The sequence below is a fragment of the Marmota marmota genome, unplaced genomic scaffold (assembly GCF_001458135.2).
Source record: "Marmota marmota marmota unplaced genomic scaffold, marMar, whole genome shotgun sequence".
NCBI classification, from domain to species: Eukaryota; Metazoa; Chordata; class Mammalia; order Rodentia; family Sciuridae; genus Marmota; species Marmota marmota.
In genome coordinates, this window is record NW_026000229.1 from 16,869,504 (window position 1) to 16,883,511 (window position 14,008).

General features: G+C 36.0%; 1 protein-coding gene across 11 annotated transcripts in view; it reads right to left on the bottom strand.

The window, feature by feature from the left end:
• Positions 1-14,008, bottom strand: part of Trip4 (thyroid hormone receptor interactor 4) — a 72,959-nt gene that overhangs the window by 22,664 nt on the left and 36,287 nt on the right. For 7 of the 11 annotated variants that reach the window (XM_048793659.1, XM_048793660.1, XM_048793661.1 and 4 more), the window contains 4 exons: positions 12,241-12,367; positions 6,639-6,826; positions 3,137-3,261; positions 1,379-1,470 (listed from right to left, as the gene is read on the bottom strand). In XM_048793659.1, coding sequence (XP_048649616.1) covers positions 1,379-1,470; positions 3,137-3,261; positions 6,639-6,826; positions 12,241-12,367 — 532 coding nt within the window. Of the gene's footprint in view, positions 1-1,378; positions 1,471-2,734; positions 2,850-3,136; positions 3,262-6,638; positions 6,827-12,240; positions 12,368-14,008 lie in introns of all 11 variants that reach the window. The other 4 variants (XR_007343954.1, XM_048793657.1, XR_001502962.2 and 1 more) reach the window with 3 other exon arrangements.

Genomic DNA, 14,008 nt, shown 5'->3' on the forward strand with positions numbered 1-14,008 from the left:
AAAAAAAAAGTAAGTCTGAAAAACAAAGAATTTACTGAGAAAAATTAACCTGAAGCACATTTTATTAAACATAGTGGTAGATGTCCTATTACCTATAGTATCTGTTCAAAACAATAGGAAAACTATACTATTAGTGAGACTCCTCAGGCTTCGTTTTTGCCAGTATGAAACTAAATATAAAAATCCTGTATGTCAAGAATTTTTCAATTAAGCTAAAGTCCTTTGTCTCCCTCTACTGTTCAAAAATGTACTTTGTGGGGCTGGGGCTATAGCTCAGCGGTAGAGTGCTTGCCTAGCACATGTGAGGCCCTGGGTTCGATCCTCAGCACCACATACAAATGAATAAATAAAGGTATTTAAAAAAAAAAAAAGTACTTTGTTATGTCAGTTCAATTGTCAATGATCAAAAACAAAATAGACATGTATGTGTACATCTACACACACACACAAACACACCTGACACAATCCAAGCAATTGGTATTCAAACACACTTGCCTACTATCATGAGTTCAAATGCTTTGAAAAGCAATAACAGATCTATCATACCCACCACCCAATCAAAATGATTCAGGGGATACTTTTGAAGACTTCCTCACCAAAAGAAGCAAAGCTTTAGTAAGGGATGAAGACCCTATACTTTTATGCTGGACTATGGCAATAGTTTCCTAATCAGAAATGTATATATACCAGTTCTCCATACACCAAATACCAAAGCATCACTAGGTTTTTTTCTGTCATTGATAGGGTCTTTTCCTGCCCCAATATATCTTATTAAAAGACTCCTTTGGGGATGAGGTTATAACTCAGTGGTAGAGGGCTTGCCTAGCATGTGTGAGGCACTGGGTTCGATTCTTAGCACCACATAGAAATAAATAAAATAAAGGTCCGTCAGCAACTAATAAAAAGACTATTTTGATGGGTACGGTGGTGCACACCTATAATCCCTACTACTAATGGGGCTGAGGCAAGAGGACTGAAGTTCAAGGCCAACCTGGGCAAATCACATCTTAAAAAAATAAAAATAGGGCTGGGGCTGTGGCCAGTGGTAGAGCGCTTGCCTCACATATGAGAGGCACTGGGTTCGATCCTCAGCACCACATAAAAATAAGTAAATAATGATATTTTAAAAATAAAAATAAAAAGGGCTGGGGATGTAGCTCAGTGGTAGAACTCTTGCCTAGCATGTGTGAAGCCCTAGTTTCAATCAGTACCAAAACACAAACCAACAACAAAGAAAACAAAAAAAGATACCCTTTTTCTTCATATGTCTAAATATATTTGCTAGCACCTTATTATCTTCAGGATATGCTAATAGGATCTATAAGTTAGTCATGATGGCAAATCAATCATCTGCCCAGGAGAAGTATTCTTCACTTACCTGCTCTTTAAATTGCTTCTGGGACAAGCAATCAACTAGATCCACACAGCCCAGAAGACAACCTGATGGATAGTCATTGGGAAATTCCACATCTGAATCAAGAAAAACAAAAGGATTAAATAAATTTCCTTCTTTGTTACTCTGGAATTCAGGAATCTGTTTTGAATTATGAACAAGTAACACTTTCTATTATCTATTTATAGCCATAAGGAAAACAATGAGTTTTGATTCTGGCATAACTGTATTTTAGCAAAATACCTAGTGAGTGGCTAGCTAAACTAGGAAATTTTTCCTTTAGAAAACTATTCCCTCATCTCATCAAAGTTCAAGGACTACTAATTCATAATAAGGATGTGAGGGAGGGAGGAAGAATAGAGGTAATTTGGACTAGACAGAGGAGAGTGAAGGGAGGAGGAAGGGGCATGGGGTAGGAATGATAGTAGATAAATCAGACATTTTTACCCTATGTGCATATATGATTACATGACCTGTGTAACTCTACATCATGTACAACCAGACAAATGAGAAGTTATACTCCATTTATATATGTCAAAAATGCATACTGTCATGTATAATTAATTAGAACAAATAAAAAATATATATTAAAAAAAAAGTTCAAGGACCCTACAAGTTTATTCCAAACAAATCAGTTCTACTATACTCAACTGGATCAGACTGGAGCTTGATGATAATGGATTTTAGCAATGAAGACAGGCAGCTACAGGTGACAATAGAAAAACTATAAAAATGTGATTAAAAAACACAAGCATGAAGGTCAGGACACAAATCTAAAACAAACTGTACCAGGCGAAATAGAATTTTTTTTACCCTTTCATTTCTTTCTTTTGGGAGGATTAAACCCAGGTCCCGGAGCATGCTAGGCAAGTACTGTACCATTGAACTACATTTCTAATTCCAGAAATATGGGTTTTGTTTTTTTCTAGTACTAGGGACTGAACTCAGAGGTAATATGCCACTGAGTACATCCCCAACCCTTTTTATTTTTTCATATAGGTTCTTACAGCCAAGTTGCTGAGGCTGAACTTGAACTTGCAATTGCTCTTGTCTCAGCTTCCCAAGTCACCGGAATTACAGGCGTGCATCACTGCTCCCAGCCATAAATCTGTTTTTAAGAGACTTCTTGCTTAAGTTTGGAGTCTAGACTCCTTGCTTAAGCTTTATGTATTAAAAACTTTTAAAGGTGGTTCTGTAATTCTCCTTTCATTCTATCTCCAAAACAACTCTGAGCTGGATAAGAGGAAGGGACATAGGATGTCTAAGGTCAGACGTTCTTCTTAGGATCCAAATTTACTGTGCTTGGGGTGATTCTGAAAATTCTCTGTTCAGGTCACTCACCTTTGATCTATCTGAATCCAATAGCAGGTCTCTATTTGGGTCACTCTTGATTATATTATTTGTGGTTGTTTTTTTCCCAATTTAAGATCCCAGAGCTTATGAATCATTTATATTACTTTCATAGCAAAAAAAAAAAAAAAAAGAAAAGGGAAAGAAGATTTTTTTTTTTTTAGATAAAATTAAGATTAGTTGGTTGCTTTTTTAGAAACTGATATTTTTATTTTCTCTTTTTGAGGTATTAATGCTTTGAATAACTGTCTATGATTTGTCAGTAAATAAACAAATATAAGGTTTAAAAGTCCCTTTCGGCTGAGGAAAAGCCACAGGAAGAAGAAACTGAAAGAAGAGGAATATCAATGACTCCTCTCTAAATGTAAGACCGAAAGAATTCGTAGCTGTTACCTTTCCCACGGAGAAGTCGATAGGTAGCCTGGAGTTCTGAGACTTCTTGAGGGGAGGGTTTTTTGCCTGTGGCTGCTATCCAAAGACGTCCTCTGTGGGGAGTATACCAGGATCTGCCCTCCACCCTTGAACAAATACAAATTTAGTAGGAAGGATCTAAATTCTAGTTTCCCAGAAGATGCCACAATATACCAAAAAGAAAGAAAAAAAATACTGAAGCAAATTATTCAGTTGAACCAAGAGATCTAAAGAAGATGTCTCACCAAGAGGGATTCTTTTGTGAAAAACACAAAATTCTCCCATAATACCTTTCCCTTGAGGATGAAGTCTGTTCTCTAATTTCACCTATCATCAGAATAAAGTTTTTTTCTCTCAACTCCTGGATAGTTGTCACCATATTCCCATAACTCAATCCTGGAGTTCTCACTACTCTTGGAACTTCTATAATCCCGAATCTGTAGTTTTTAAGCATCTAAGTTGTCCCACAAATATGAACATCATTGCCATTCTTTGAGTCAAAAGCTAACTTTTTTCTGGAAGACTTGTTGCTTTATTCTCCAACCTGACAGAAAATGCTGACACATAACTTCCCAAGAATGGTATTTAATAGAATAATGATTATGAATAAATTAAAAATAAAATAATTATAAATAAAAATGCTTATCTTTATTTTCTAAGTTGCAATGACACCAATATACATTTCCTAATTATTTTATATAGAGATATGTTCTGTGTGGATAAGTAAACAACTTGTTGAGTAGTTTGAAAGAATCAAGTGAAATAAAATTCTCAAGAGAATTTAATTAGTTTGCTACTTTCCAAGGACTACAAAAGATGTTTCTCTTCACCTCCCATCAAATGAAACAAAGTACCTTAATATTATATCCCTCTTATCTCATTCTTATAATGGAAAGTAGCACTGTGATTGTTTTTTCATATTTGTAGTATGCTAAAACAGATGAATTAGAGGAGTGTCGGTCACATAGTAGGTACTCATTATGTAGAATGAACCAGTATGTCTTCCTTCTATACCAAATAACCTGAAAAGTTACTGAGAAAATGGTCTCACAAATTTGGCAGGACCACCCAGTTTATTTCTGTAGGATTAGTGATTGTGGGAATGGATGATGCTCATCTTGTTCTTTCCAATGAGAAAATTTCAATAACAAAGATCCAGAATAGATGAGGGAAATGTAAACATTCTCATTAAGCTGTTTAGCTTTCTACTATGCAAAAAAACACCTAAATTGCAGAGAAATGAATGAGAAAAACAGACATCTGAGACTTTGGCTGTCCCGGAGCAAAAGCAGATTCACATGCATTTGTTCTAATAGTACCACACACACAGATTAGGAAATAATTAGGAGCCAAAGCAAGAAAGCCTGACCTTCAAGTAGAGGAGAAAAAGTGTTTTATACCTTAACAAACGAGGGAAATGGCAGCTAACAGTGAAACCACTGAAGTAGAAATGACTGTTCCTAAATGCTAATAATTTTTCTTTGTAGAAAGTAGGGAAATGACTAAAGTCTGCAGATTAGAGAGTAAAGACACTTTGAAGTCCTGAACTCTGGTTCTATCTCTGACATTAACTAGTTTTAGCATTTAGAGTAACTGTATCTTTGCCTGCCTCAGTGTCCTCGTTTTAAACTATTTCATAGAGCTAATGATTAGAAAATTTAAATCCTATTTAAATACAAGGTATTTTTACTGTTTGAGATAGACATTGCCATGTACACAAAACTCTGAAAAATAAGAAGGAAAAATGAGCTCGCTATAATGAAAACTGAAAGAAAAACTCAAACAAAATAAATGTCATGATCTCATTATATAACAATCTGAACAAGAAAAAAAAAACAGAAATAGGGGCTGGGGATGTGGCTCAAGTGGTAGCGCGCTCGCCTGGCATGCGTGCGGCCCGGGTTCGATCCTCAGCACCACATACAAACAAAGGTGTTGTGTCCGCTGAAAACTAAAAAATAAATATTAAAAAAAAATTAAAAAAAAAACAAAAAAACAAAAAAAAAAAACAGAAATAAAGACTTCAAAATGCTAACAATAGCTATTTCTGATGGTGGGGTTATAGGTGATCTTTCTGTTTCTAGATAGTTTTCTGCATTTTATAATTTTCAATTTCATGTATAAAAGCAAAGGAAAAATATTTTAAAAGTTGAATTAAGAAGAAACACACAGGCAGGCACAGTGGTGCATCTCTGTAATCCCAGTGGCTGAGACAGAAGGAGTGCAAGTTCAAAGCCAGCCTCAGCAACTTAGCAAGGCCCTAAGCAACTCAGTGAGACCCTGTCTCTAAATAAAATACAAAACAAAACAACAACAAAAAAAGGGAGGGCTGAAGATGTGGCTGAGTGGTTAAGCAACCCTGGGTTCAATCCCTGGTACCAAAAAAAAAAAAAAAAAAAGCATGGAATAGTAAACAGTTATCACCAATAGATATGACTCAGCTTTATAATACCTCTAGTTATTCCTCACTACTTCCTCTACTTTTTGTAGAAAAGGAATTTGTAGTAAAATAGTTCCTCAAAAGAGTTTTTTCAATAGACTCTCTTCCAAGGATGAAAAATCCTGGTATTCCATTTATTCTAAGTACTGAGGATTAAACCAGGGCTTTATACATAGTAGACAAGTGCTATACCACTGAGTTATATTACAATCCTTTTTATTTTATAGTTAGGTTTTCTTTTTAATAGTGCTAAAAATTGCACCCAGGCCTCACATACACTAGGCAAGGGCTCTACCAACTGAGCTACATCACTAGTTGCCTTTTTATTTTATTTTGAGGCAAAGTCTTACTTAGGCTTCCTTCAAGCTTGGAATCCTCTTGCCTAAGCCTCCTGAAGAGCTGGGATTACATGTATGAAGACATAAGTTGGTGTGAACATACTTTTGCCAGTATGCCAAGCAAAACAATTTTAATTAATCTAAAAATTTGCCAGGCATAATGGAATAATCAGCCTGTACTCCCAGCTGAGATAGGAGGATCACTTGTTCAGGAGCTCAAGATCAGAGTAAGCCCCATAGTAAGACCCAGTTTCAAAAAAAATCTACTACCTAGTTAATATTGTTTCAAGTGCTATGTACTGGAAATAATAAGTAAGCTGGAGAAAAATAATTCTAAATCAAATTTTTGTCAAAGATCTCTCATTGCCAAGATTCATTTCTATTCTTACTTTTTATTTATTTTGTTATCTAGAAAATTTTTTCACTTTCCAAATTTTTAAAAATATCTTCATTATTTATTTATTTTTAATGTGGTGCTGAGGATTGAACCAAGTGCCTCATGCATGCGAGGCAAGCACTCTCCACTGAGCCACAATCCCAGCCCACTTTCCAAATTTTTTATTGGTGCATTATAGGTGCACATAATGATGGAATTTGTTCTTACATATTCATACATGCATATAATTTAACAATATAATTTGGCCAATATCACTCCCCAGCACTTCCTCACCTGCTGGTCTCTTTCCTCCACTGATTCTATTCTTACCTTTTAATCCCTCTGACAAGCAGAGAAGCCCAGGGTTGGTGAATAGATAGGCACCAGCCACCATCAAAGCCTTCCTGGAATTCTTGATCCTGGATTCGCAACTGGTGCTGATATAAATTGAACTCAAGTCCCAATCCTGCTGAATGGAAAGCCTTCTTCTGTGAGACTGCACCTGTGTGGTCTACCCACTGTATAGGAAAAAACAAACAGTTCAGTCTGACAGGGAAGAATCCGGGGATGGTGAACAAATGCAATAATGAGGAAATCATAGTAGATACATTTTCTTAGAAAATTTTATCCCATCTTTGTCTGAAACAAGGCCAAAAAACGGCTGGGGCTGTGGCTCAGCAGCAAAGTGCTTGCCTGGCATATGTGAGGCACTGGGTTCAATCCTCAGTACCACATACAAAAATAAGCAAATAAAATAAAGTCATGTTATCCATCAAAAAACAAACAAACAAAGCCAAAAAGGGTATAAATTCAGTAAGAGTTCCAGGTATGATAACAAAGTGCCATCTTAAAAGATAGGTAGAATGTTGAAGTCTCCATATAATGCTTAATTCCAGAAGCAGCACAACTACCAGACCAAAAGAACTGTAAGTATTTCCATTTTATACTTATTAAGGCTCTATCTTGGATTCTGGAGGTTTCCTAAGATAAGTGAATCAGCCAAAAGACATACAACATTTTGGTTCATAATGCTTCTTGTGCTTATGGCAGAATCACATGTCAGTATTATAACAAAGTCAAACAGATGCTGTCATGGGCAGTAGTTCTGACTACTGGGTATAAGAAGTACTCTATTATCCTGAAAAAAACAACTTGTACACTAAAAGAGAAGAAGGAACACTACTGAAACAAGGTTCCCATCACATAAAGGCAATAGAGAATTATAGGGTACAGGTAATTACAGGAGACTAAAGAGTTCTGGCAAGAGTTCAGTCAGACAATCATGAAGGTTAATGTTTCTTCCAGAGCAAGAAGATCAAGTGCTCCAAAATTTAAAAGAAAAAGAAAAATGGCTATTAGGATGGTGAGTCTTCATTTTTTAAAATTTTTAAAAGTGTAATAACTTATTTTAAAAAAGACTGCTAGAGTTCTTGCCTGGACACTTAGGCAATCATTTAACTCCCTTAAACTTTCAGCTTTCTCAACTGCCAAAGATGGATCTCTAAGAATCTTTTGCTGACAAATTTTTAGATGAATCTCTAAGATCTTAATCTTTTCATAACAAAATTTTATGATTTAACAGTTTTGTCTTTTTCTATTAAAGAATTTAAACTTTACTTTTTATTATTATTATTATTATTATTTTTTGGTGCTGAGGATTGAACACATTGCCTCACCCATGCTAGACAAGCGCTCTACCACTGAGCTACAACCCCAGCTCTGTCATATCTTTTAAAATACCATAGTTAAACTGGGCACAGTGGCACACTCCTCTAATTCCACAAGAGGCTGTAACAGGAAGATTGGAAGTTTATGGCCAATCTGGACAATTTAGCAAGACCCCATCTCAAAAAAAATTTTTGAAGTATTAAAGATGTAGCTCAGTGGTAGAATGCTTTTCTAGCATGCAAAAGGAACTGTGCATGATAGAAAAGCATTATTATTATTATTTTTAAAAATAATAATAATATTTAAAAACCACATTTATTGAGTAATTAACTATGTGAAAAGCACAGATTAGGGAAACATAAAACATGAAAAAAATATGGTTTTGCCAATTGTGGCACACCTGTAATCCCAGTGGCTCAGGAGGCTGAGGCTGGAGGATAGGAAATTCAAAGCCAGCCTGAGAAATTAAGCAAGGCCCTAAGCAACTTAGCAACTTTTGAGACCCTATCTCAAAAGGGCTGGGGATGTGGCTCAGTGGTTAAGTGCCCCTGGGTTCAATTCTTATTATTAAAAAAAATCTATATATCTATATCTATATCTATGTGTATGTATATATATGTATATTTTTTATTATATATATAAATAAGACAACTGTCTTTTGAATCATAAGGCAAAATTGGGTAAATATTAGGTAAGAATAGAAGTTTTTGTGTGGAAACACTGATCTATTATGAAAAAAATAAGTTATCTTGTAAAAATGTTGGATGAATAATCCTGAGGCCCAAATTCTTAGTTCTGTCTCTACTACAGTTCTTGACTGTAACCAAACAGCCATTCTCCCTCATTATCTTTCAATAATACTATTATATAACCTGTTAACTAATCTACTTGTCTATATTGTTAGTTGTTAAATAACTCTCTTCTATCCTACTGGTACTACGATAATAACTTGGGCCCTTATTATCTCCCCATTACAATAACCTCCGGAACAATTTTTCTGTTTCTAGTCTTAACCTTCCCTCCAATGCACTGTCTGTATAAGCATGGAAGTCATACCAGTCTTCAAGGATATTCAAGGATCCTTCTTTGCTTACTTTCGAATAAAACTCAGTGCTTATTGCGAAACATAGGGCTTTCAAGAGCAGGTATTGTCTACTGCACTGGGTTAAAGAGTATCCCCTTGAGGGGCACGAGAGGAATAGACATATTCTAGATAGGGCAAAGGGGTGGGAGGAGAAGAGAGGGGGCAGGGAGTTAGCAATGATGGTGGAATGTTGTCGACATCATTATCTAAAGTACATGTATGAAGACATAAGTTGGTGTGAACATACTTTATATACAACCAGAGATATGAAAAATTGTGCTCCATATGTGCAATAAGAATTGTAATACATTCCACTGTCATGTATTTAAAAAATAAAATCAATTAAAAACAAAGAGTATCCCCTCGAGTTCATGTCTACCTAGACTTTGATTATATGACCTTACAAATTTGTAGATGTAATCAATTTAAGATGAGTTCACACTGAATTATGGTGACCTAAATCCAATAACTGGTATTCTTTGAAAAGGAGAGGACACACAGAGATACACATGGAAGAAGGCCAAGTGAAGACAGAGGTAGAGATCGGAATGATTTAGCTACAAGCCTAGGGCAACCAGAAACTGAAAGAGGCAAGAAAATATTCATGTGTACAATCTTTGGAGGGAATGTGGCTCTGCTAACATCTTGATTTTGAAATTTTAGCCTCCAACTATGAGGAAAGAAATCTTACTGTCTTAAGTCACCCTATCTGTTTTGTAGCACTAGGAAACTAACACATCTACTAGACCATAAAAATACTTTGATTTCCCCAAACCCGCAATGCTTTCAAGATGCTGAGTCTTTTTTTTTTCTTGGCCTTAAAAGGGAGAGGCAGTCTTCATTCACTATCCCTTTATTTTTTTAATTAATTAATGAATTTATTTATTTTATAGTAGAATGCATTTTGACATATTGTACACAAATAGAACACAACTTCTCATTTTTCTGGCTGTACATGGTTTAGAGTTAGTCCAGCAGGGTAATGATACATGTAGACAGGGTAATAATGTCTGTCTCTTTCTACCATCCTTCCTATCCCCACAACACCACCCTTCCCCTTACTCCCCTCTACACAGAACAAATTTCCTTCATTCTTCCCTATCCCCCCACCCCACTATGGATCAGCATCCACTTATCAGAGATTTTAAACATTGAGCTTTTGGTTTTTTGGGATTGGCTTATTTCACTTAGCATTTACCTGCAAATGCCATAATTTCATTCTTCTTTAAGGCTGAGTAATATTCCATTGTGTATATGTACCACATTTTCTTTATCCATTCAAGATGCTGAGTCATTACACATGTTGTACCTTCTGCCTGGAATTCTCTCCCCAGATTTGCCTACCTAGAAATTCTTAGTTATTTTTTTTTTAAATTTTCTTTTATTTGTAGATGGACATATTACCTTTATTTATTTTTCTGAGGTGCTGAAAATTGAACCCAGTACCTCACCTGTAGCTAAACAAGCACTCTACCGCTGAGCTACAAACCCAAACTCTTCTAGTCATTCTTTAGTTGTCAAACACTCTTTCTTTTATGCTCTCTCACAGATTTATGAACATACTCATAAATACTGTTGCATCTATGACATGTATGTTTCATAGCAATTATCTTAAAGAACTGTAATCTTTGCATTCATACACATCTTCCCACTGATCTTTGAAGTTCTTAAGGACATGAGCTGGACCTTTAATTAATCTTTTAATTTCCCACTACCTAGCACAGAATTTGACACATATATAGTGCTGAAGGTAAGTAGGTAAAGCATTACCCTGAGGGTATTCTCTCTCTACATAAGAACTTTCTGTATCACATTTACTTATAAAATAAAAATGCTAAAACTTCCTAGCTAAAAAGTTCTTTAGCCAGGTGCAGTGGCACATGCTTATTATCCCAGTAACTTGGAAGGCTGAGGCAAGAGGATCACAAATTTGAGGTTAGCCTGAGCAATTTAGTAAAGCCCTAAGTAACTCAGTGAGACCCTATCTCAAAATAAAAAAATAAAAAAAACTGGGGGTATAGCTCAGTGATAGAGCACCCCTGGATTCAATCCCCAGTACTCCCTCCCCAAAAGTAAAAGAAAGAAAAAAAGTTCTTTAATGATCTGATCCTACCTACCTAATCCTACTCTATTTCTCATTATAATAATACATCTTATAAACCCTACCTAGCTTGCACGTATTCATCATTTCATATGGATTTTGATTTTGATTTTGAACATCCCCCAGAAGCACATGTATTAAAAGCTTGGTCCCAGTTGATAGAGATATAGAGAGGTGGCAGAACTTTTAGTGTGGGGACTAGTAGAAGAAAGTTAGGAAGTTAGGTCATTAGGGTGTACCACTAAAGAGGTCATTGGAACCCAAACCTCTTCCTTTCTCTTTGCTTTCCAGATGTTATGAGGCAAGTTATTCTGCTCTACCATATGCACTCTGCCATATGCTCTGCCTTGCCACAGGCCCAAAGCAATGAGGTCAAGTGACTATTGACTAAAACCTCTGAAACTTGAGTCAAAATAAATCTTGGGCTGGGGTTGTGGCTCAGCAATAGAGCGCTTGCCTGGCATGTGCGAGGCACTGGGTTCGATCCTCAGCACCACATAAAAATAAACAAATAAAATAAAGGTATTGTGCCCAACTATAACAACAACAAAAAAGAAATTTAAAATAAATAAATAAATAAATCATTCATTCATTCATTCTTTATTTATTTTATTTATGTATATATGACAGCAGATTGCATTTGATTCATTGTACACAATTGCAGCACAACTTTTCATTTATCTGTACACGTATGCCACCATGCCCAGCTTTATTTTTATTTTGAGATAGGGTCTCAGTAAGTTGCTGAGGCTAGCCTCAAATTTAGGATTCTCCTGCCTCAGCATCCTGAGTTTCTGGGATTACAAGTATGTGCAAATGCCCTTGACTCTACTGTCTAAATTTCTATTGTATTTAATAACATCTTCTTTTGGAAAATGCTCATTGAAGATAGTACAAGTCAACTTTTTGGAAGTGCTGCGAAAAAAACTGGAAAAAAATTGGGCAAGAATGTAAGATTGGTAGGTGAGTTAAGAGAGCAAATTGGTATCTATAAACTATAAACAGACATAATTGAAAGGAGAAATATTTAGGACCAAAATTCTCTCGTTATCAGCTAGAGGAAAGAAAGGTCCACTAACCTTGGGAGGGGACTGGTACAGGTTGGGATTTACCAGAACTCCCAAAGGCTCTTCAGAAGATCTATCCATTTTGTCCAGTGGCTGGTTCAAGGTTCCATTGGCAATGGCCTGTATTGTCTCATCTAATCTGTAATAATAAACCAAAAGGAAGCAATAATCGGTAATATTCTATGCTCAGAATGTCTTTACTTAAAAACCAACCCTTTGGTAATATTAAAATTTGGAATTCAAAGGAGAAGCCCATGAACAAGTTTCCCTCTCCCCACTCTACCTTCCTTCCACAGAACTTAAGGAAAATAGGTAGAGCCCACTATAGTTACCAGTTTAACAAGATCAACAAAAATACAAAGAATATAAAAGTTGTTTAAAAGTAGTCTGACTCAGAGATGAATATTCTATGGCAGCTTGTCTATTCAATACACCCTACAGTTATTACTTTGTCTACTCAGGAGTCTCTTTTTTACTTACCTATGCTATTTGAATTCTATCTGCTTCGAGGTTTAGAAGTTCTAAAAAAGGGTCCCTAAATAACCATTGGATACATCCCATGTATTCTGTGCTTAAGGTGTTAAGTTTTGGGTATTTGAATCTAAACCTATAAATGAACGTGATGGCATTGGGAATTTAGCTCAGTGGCAGAGCTCTTGCCTAGCCCCCTCAAGGCCCTCAGTTTGGTTCTTAGCCCTGGGGCCAGGGAGCAGAGGGACATGAAGATTTTCATTTGAACATTGTGAAATCCTACTGGCTTAGAAGCCCTATCTTATTCCATTCTATTACTCTATATTCCTTGTGGCTATATCCATACTCCTGTTTGATGTCTGACAAACATTTGTGAATGATGATTATAATTTTGAAACATAATAAAATAACAAGCTTCAACTAATAGAAAAGGTTGAACACGACCTTGAATTCAGCTCAATATATATTTGTTAAGGAACCTCTTATATGCAATTCAACCTAAAAGATGGGGAGGACATGGTTCCAGCCTTCAAGAAACTTTGAATTTCAATGGCAAGTTTAAGATAGCTATAAAGGGCCAGGTGCAGTGGCACATGCTGTAATCCCAGTGGCTTGGGAGGTTGAGTCAGGAGGATTGCAAGTTCGAGGCCAGCTTCAGCAACTCGCCAAGCCCCTAAACAACTTAATGAGATCCTGTCTCAAAATTAAAAACAAAAAATGAAAAACAGGCTAAGGATGTGGCTCAGTGATTAAGTGCCCCTGGGTTTAATCCCTGATACTAAAACAAAAACAAAAACAATGGCATCATGGTGCTGGGGTTTAACCCAAGGTGCTCTACCACTGAGCTACACACCCAGCCTTTTTAAAAATTTTCATTTTGAGGGCCTGGGGTTGTGGCTCAGTGGTAGAGTGCTTCCCTAGCATGCTTGAGGCACTGAGTTTGATCCTCAACACCACATAAATGTAAAATAAAGATATTGTGTTCACTTAAAACTAAAAAATAAATATTAAAAAAAATTTTCATTTTGAGACAGGGCCTCATTAAGTTGTTAGGGCTGGTCTCAAACTTTTGCTACTCCTGCCTCAATCTCCTGAATCACTGAGATTACAAGTATGTGCCACTATGCAAAGTAATATGTTTTAAAATCTGAATTTTCTGATAAATAGTTAATGCTTCCTGGCTATTCATATTACCTCATCTGTGATTTATCTATTCTTAGCTTTTGCCCATTTTTCTTCTTCTTCTTTTTTTTTAATTTTTATTTTTGAGGTTCTGGGGATTAAACTCAGAACCATAAGCTTGTTACAA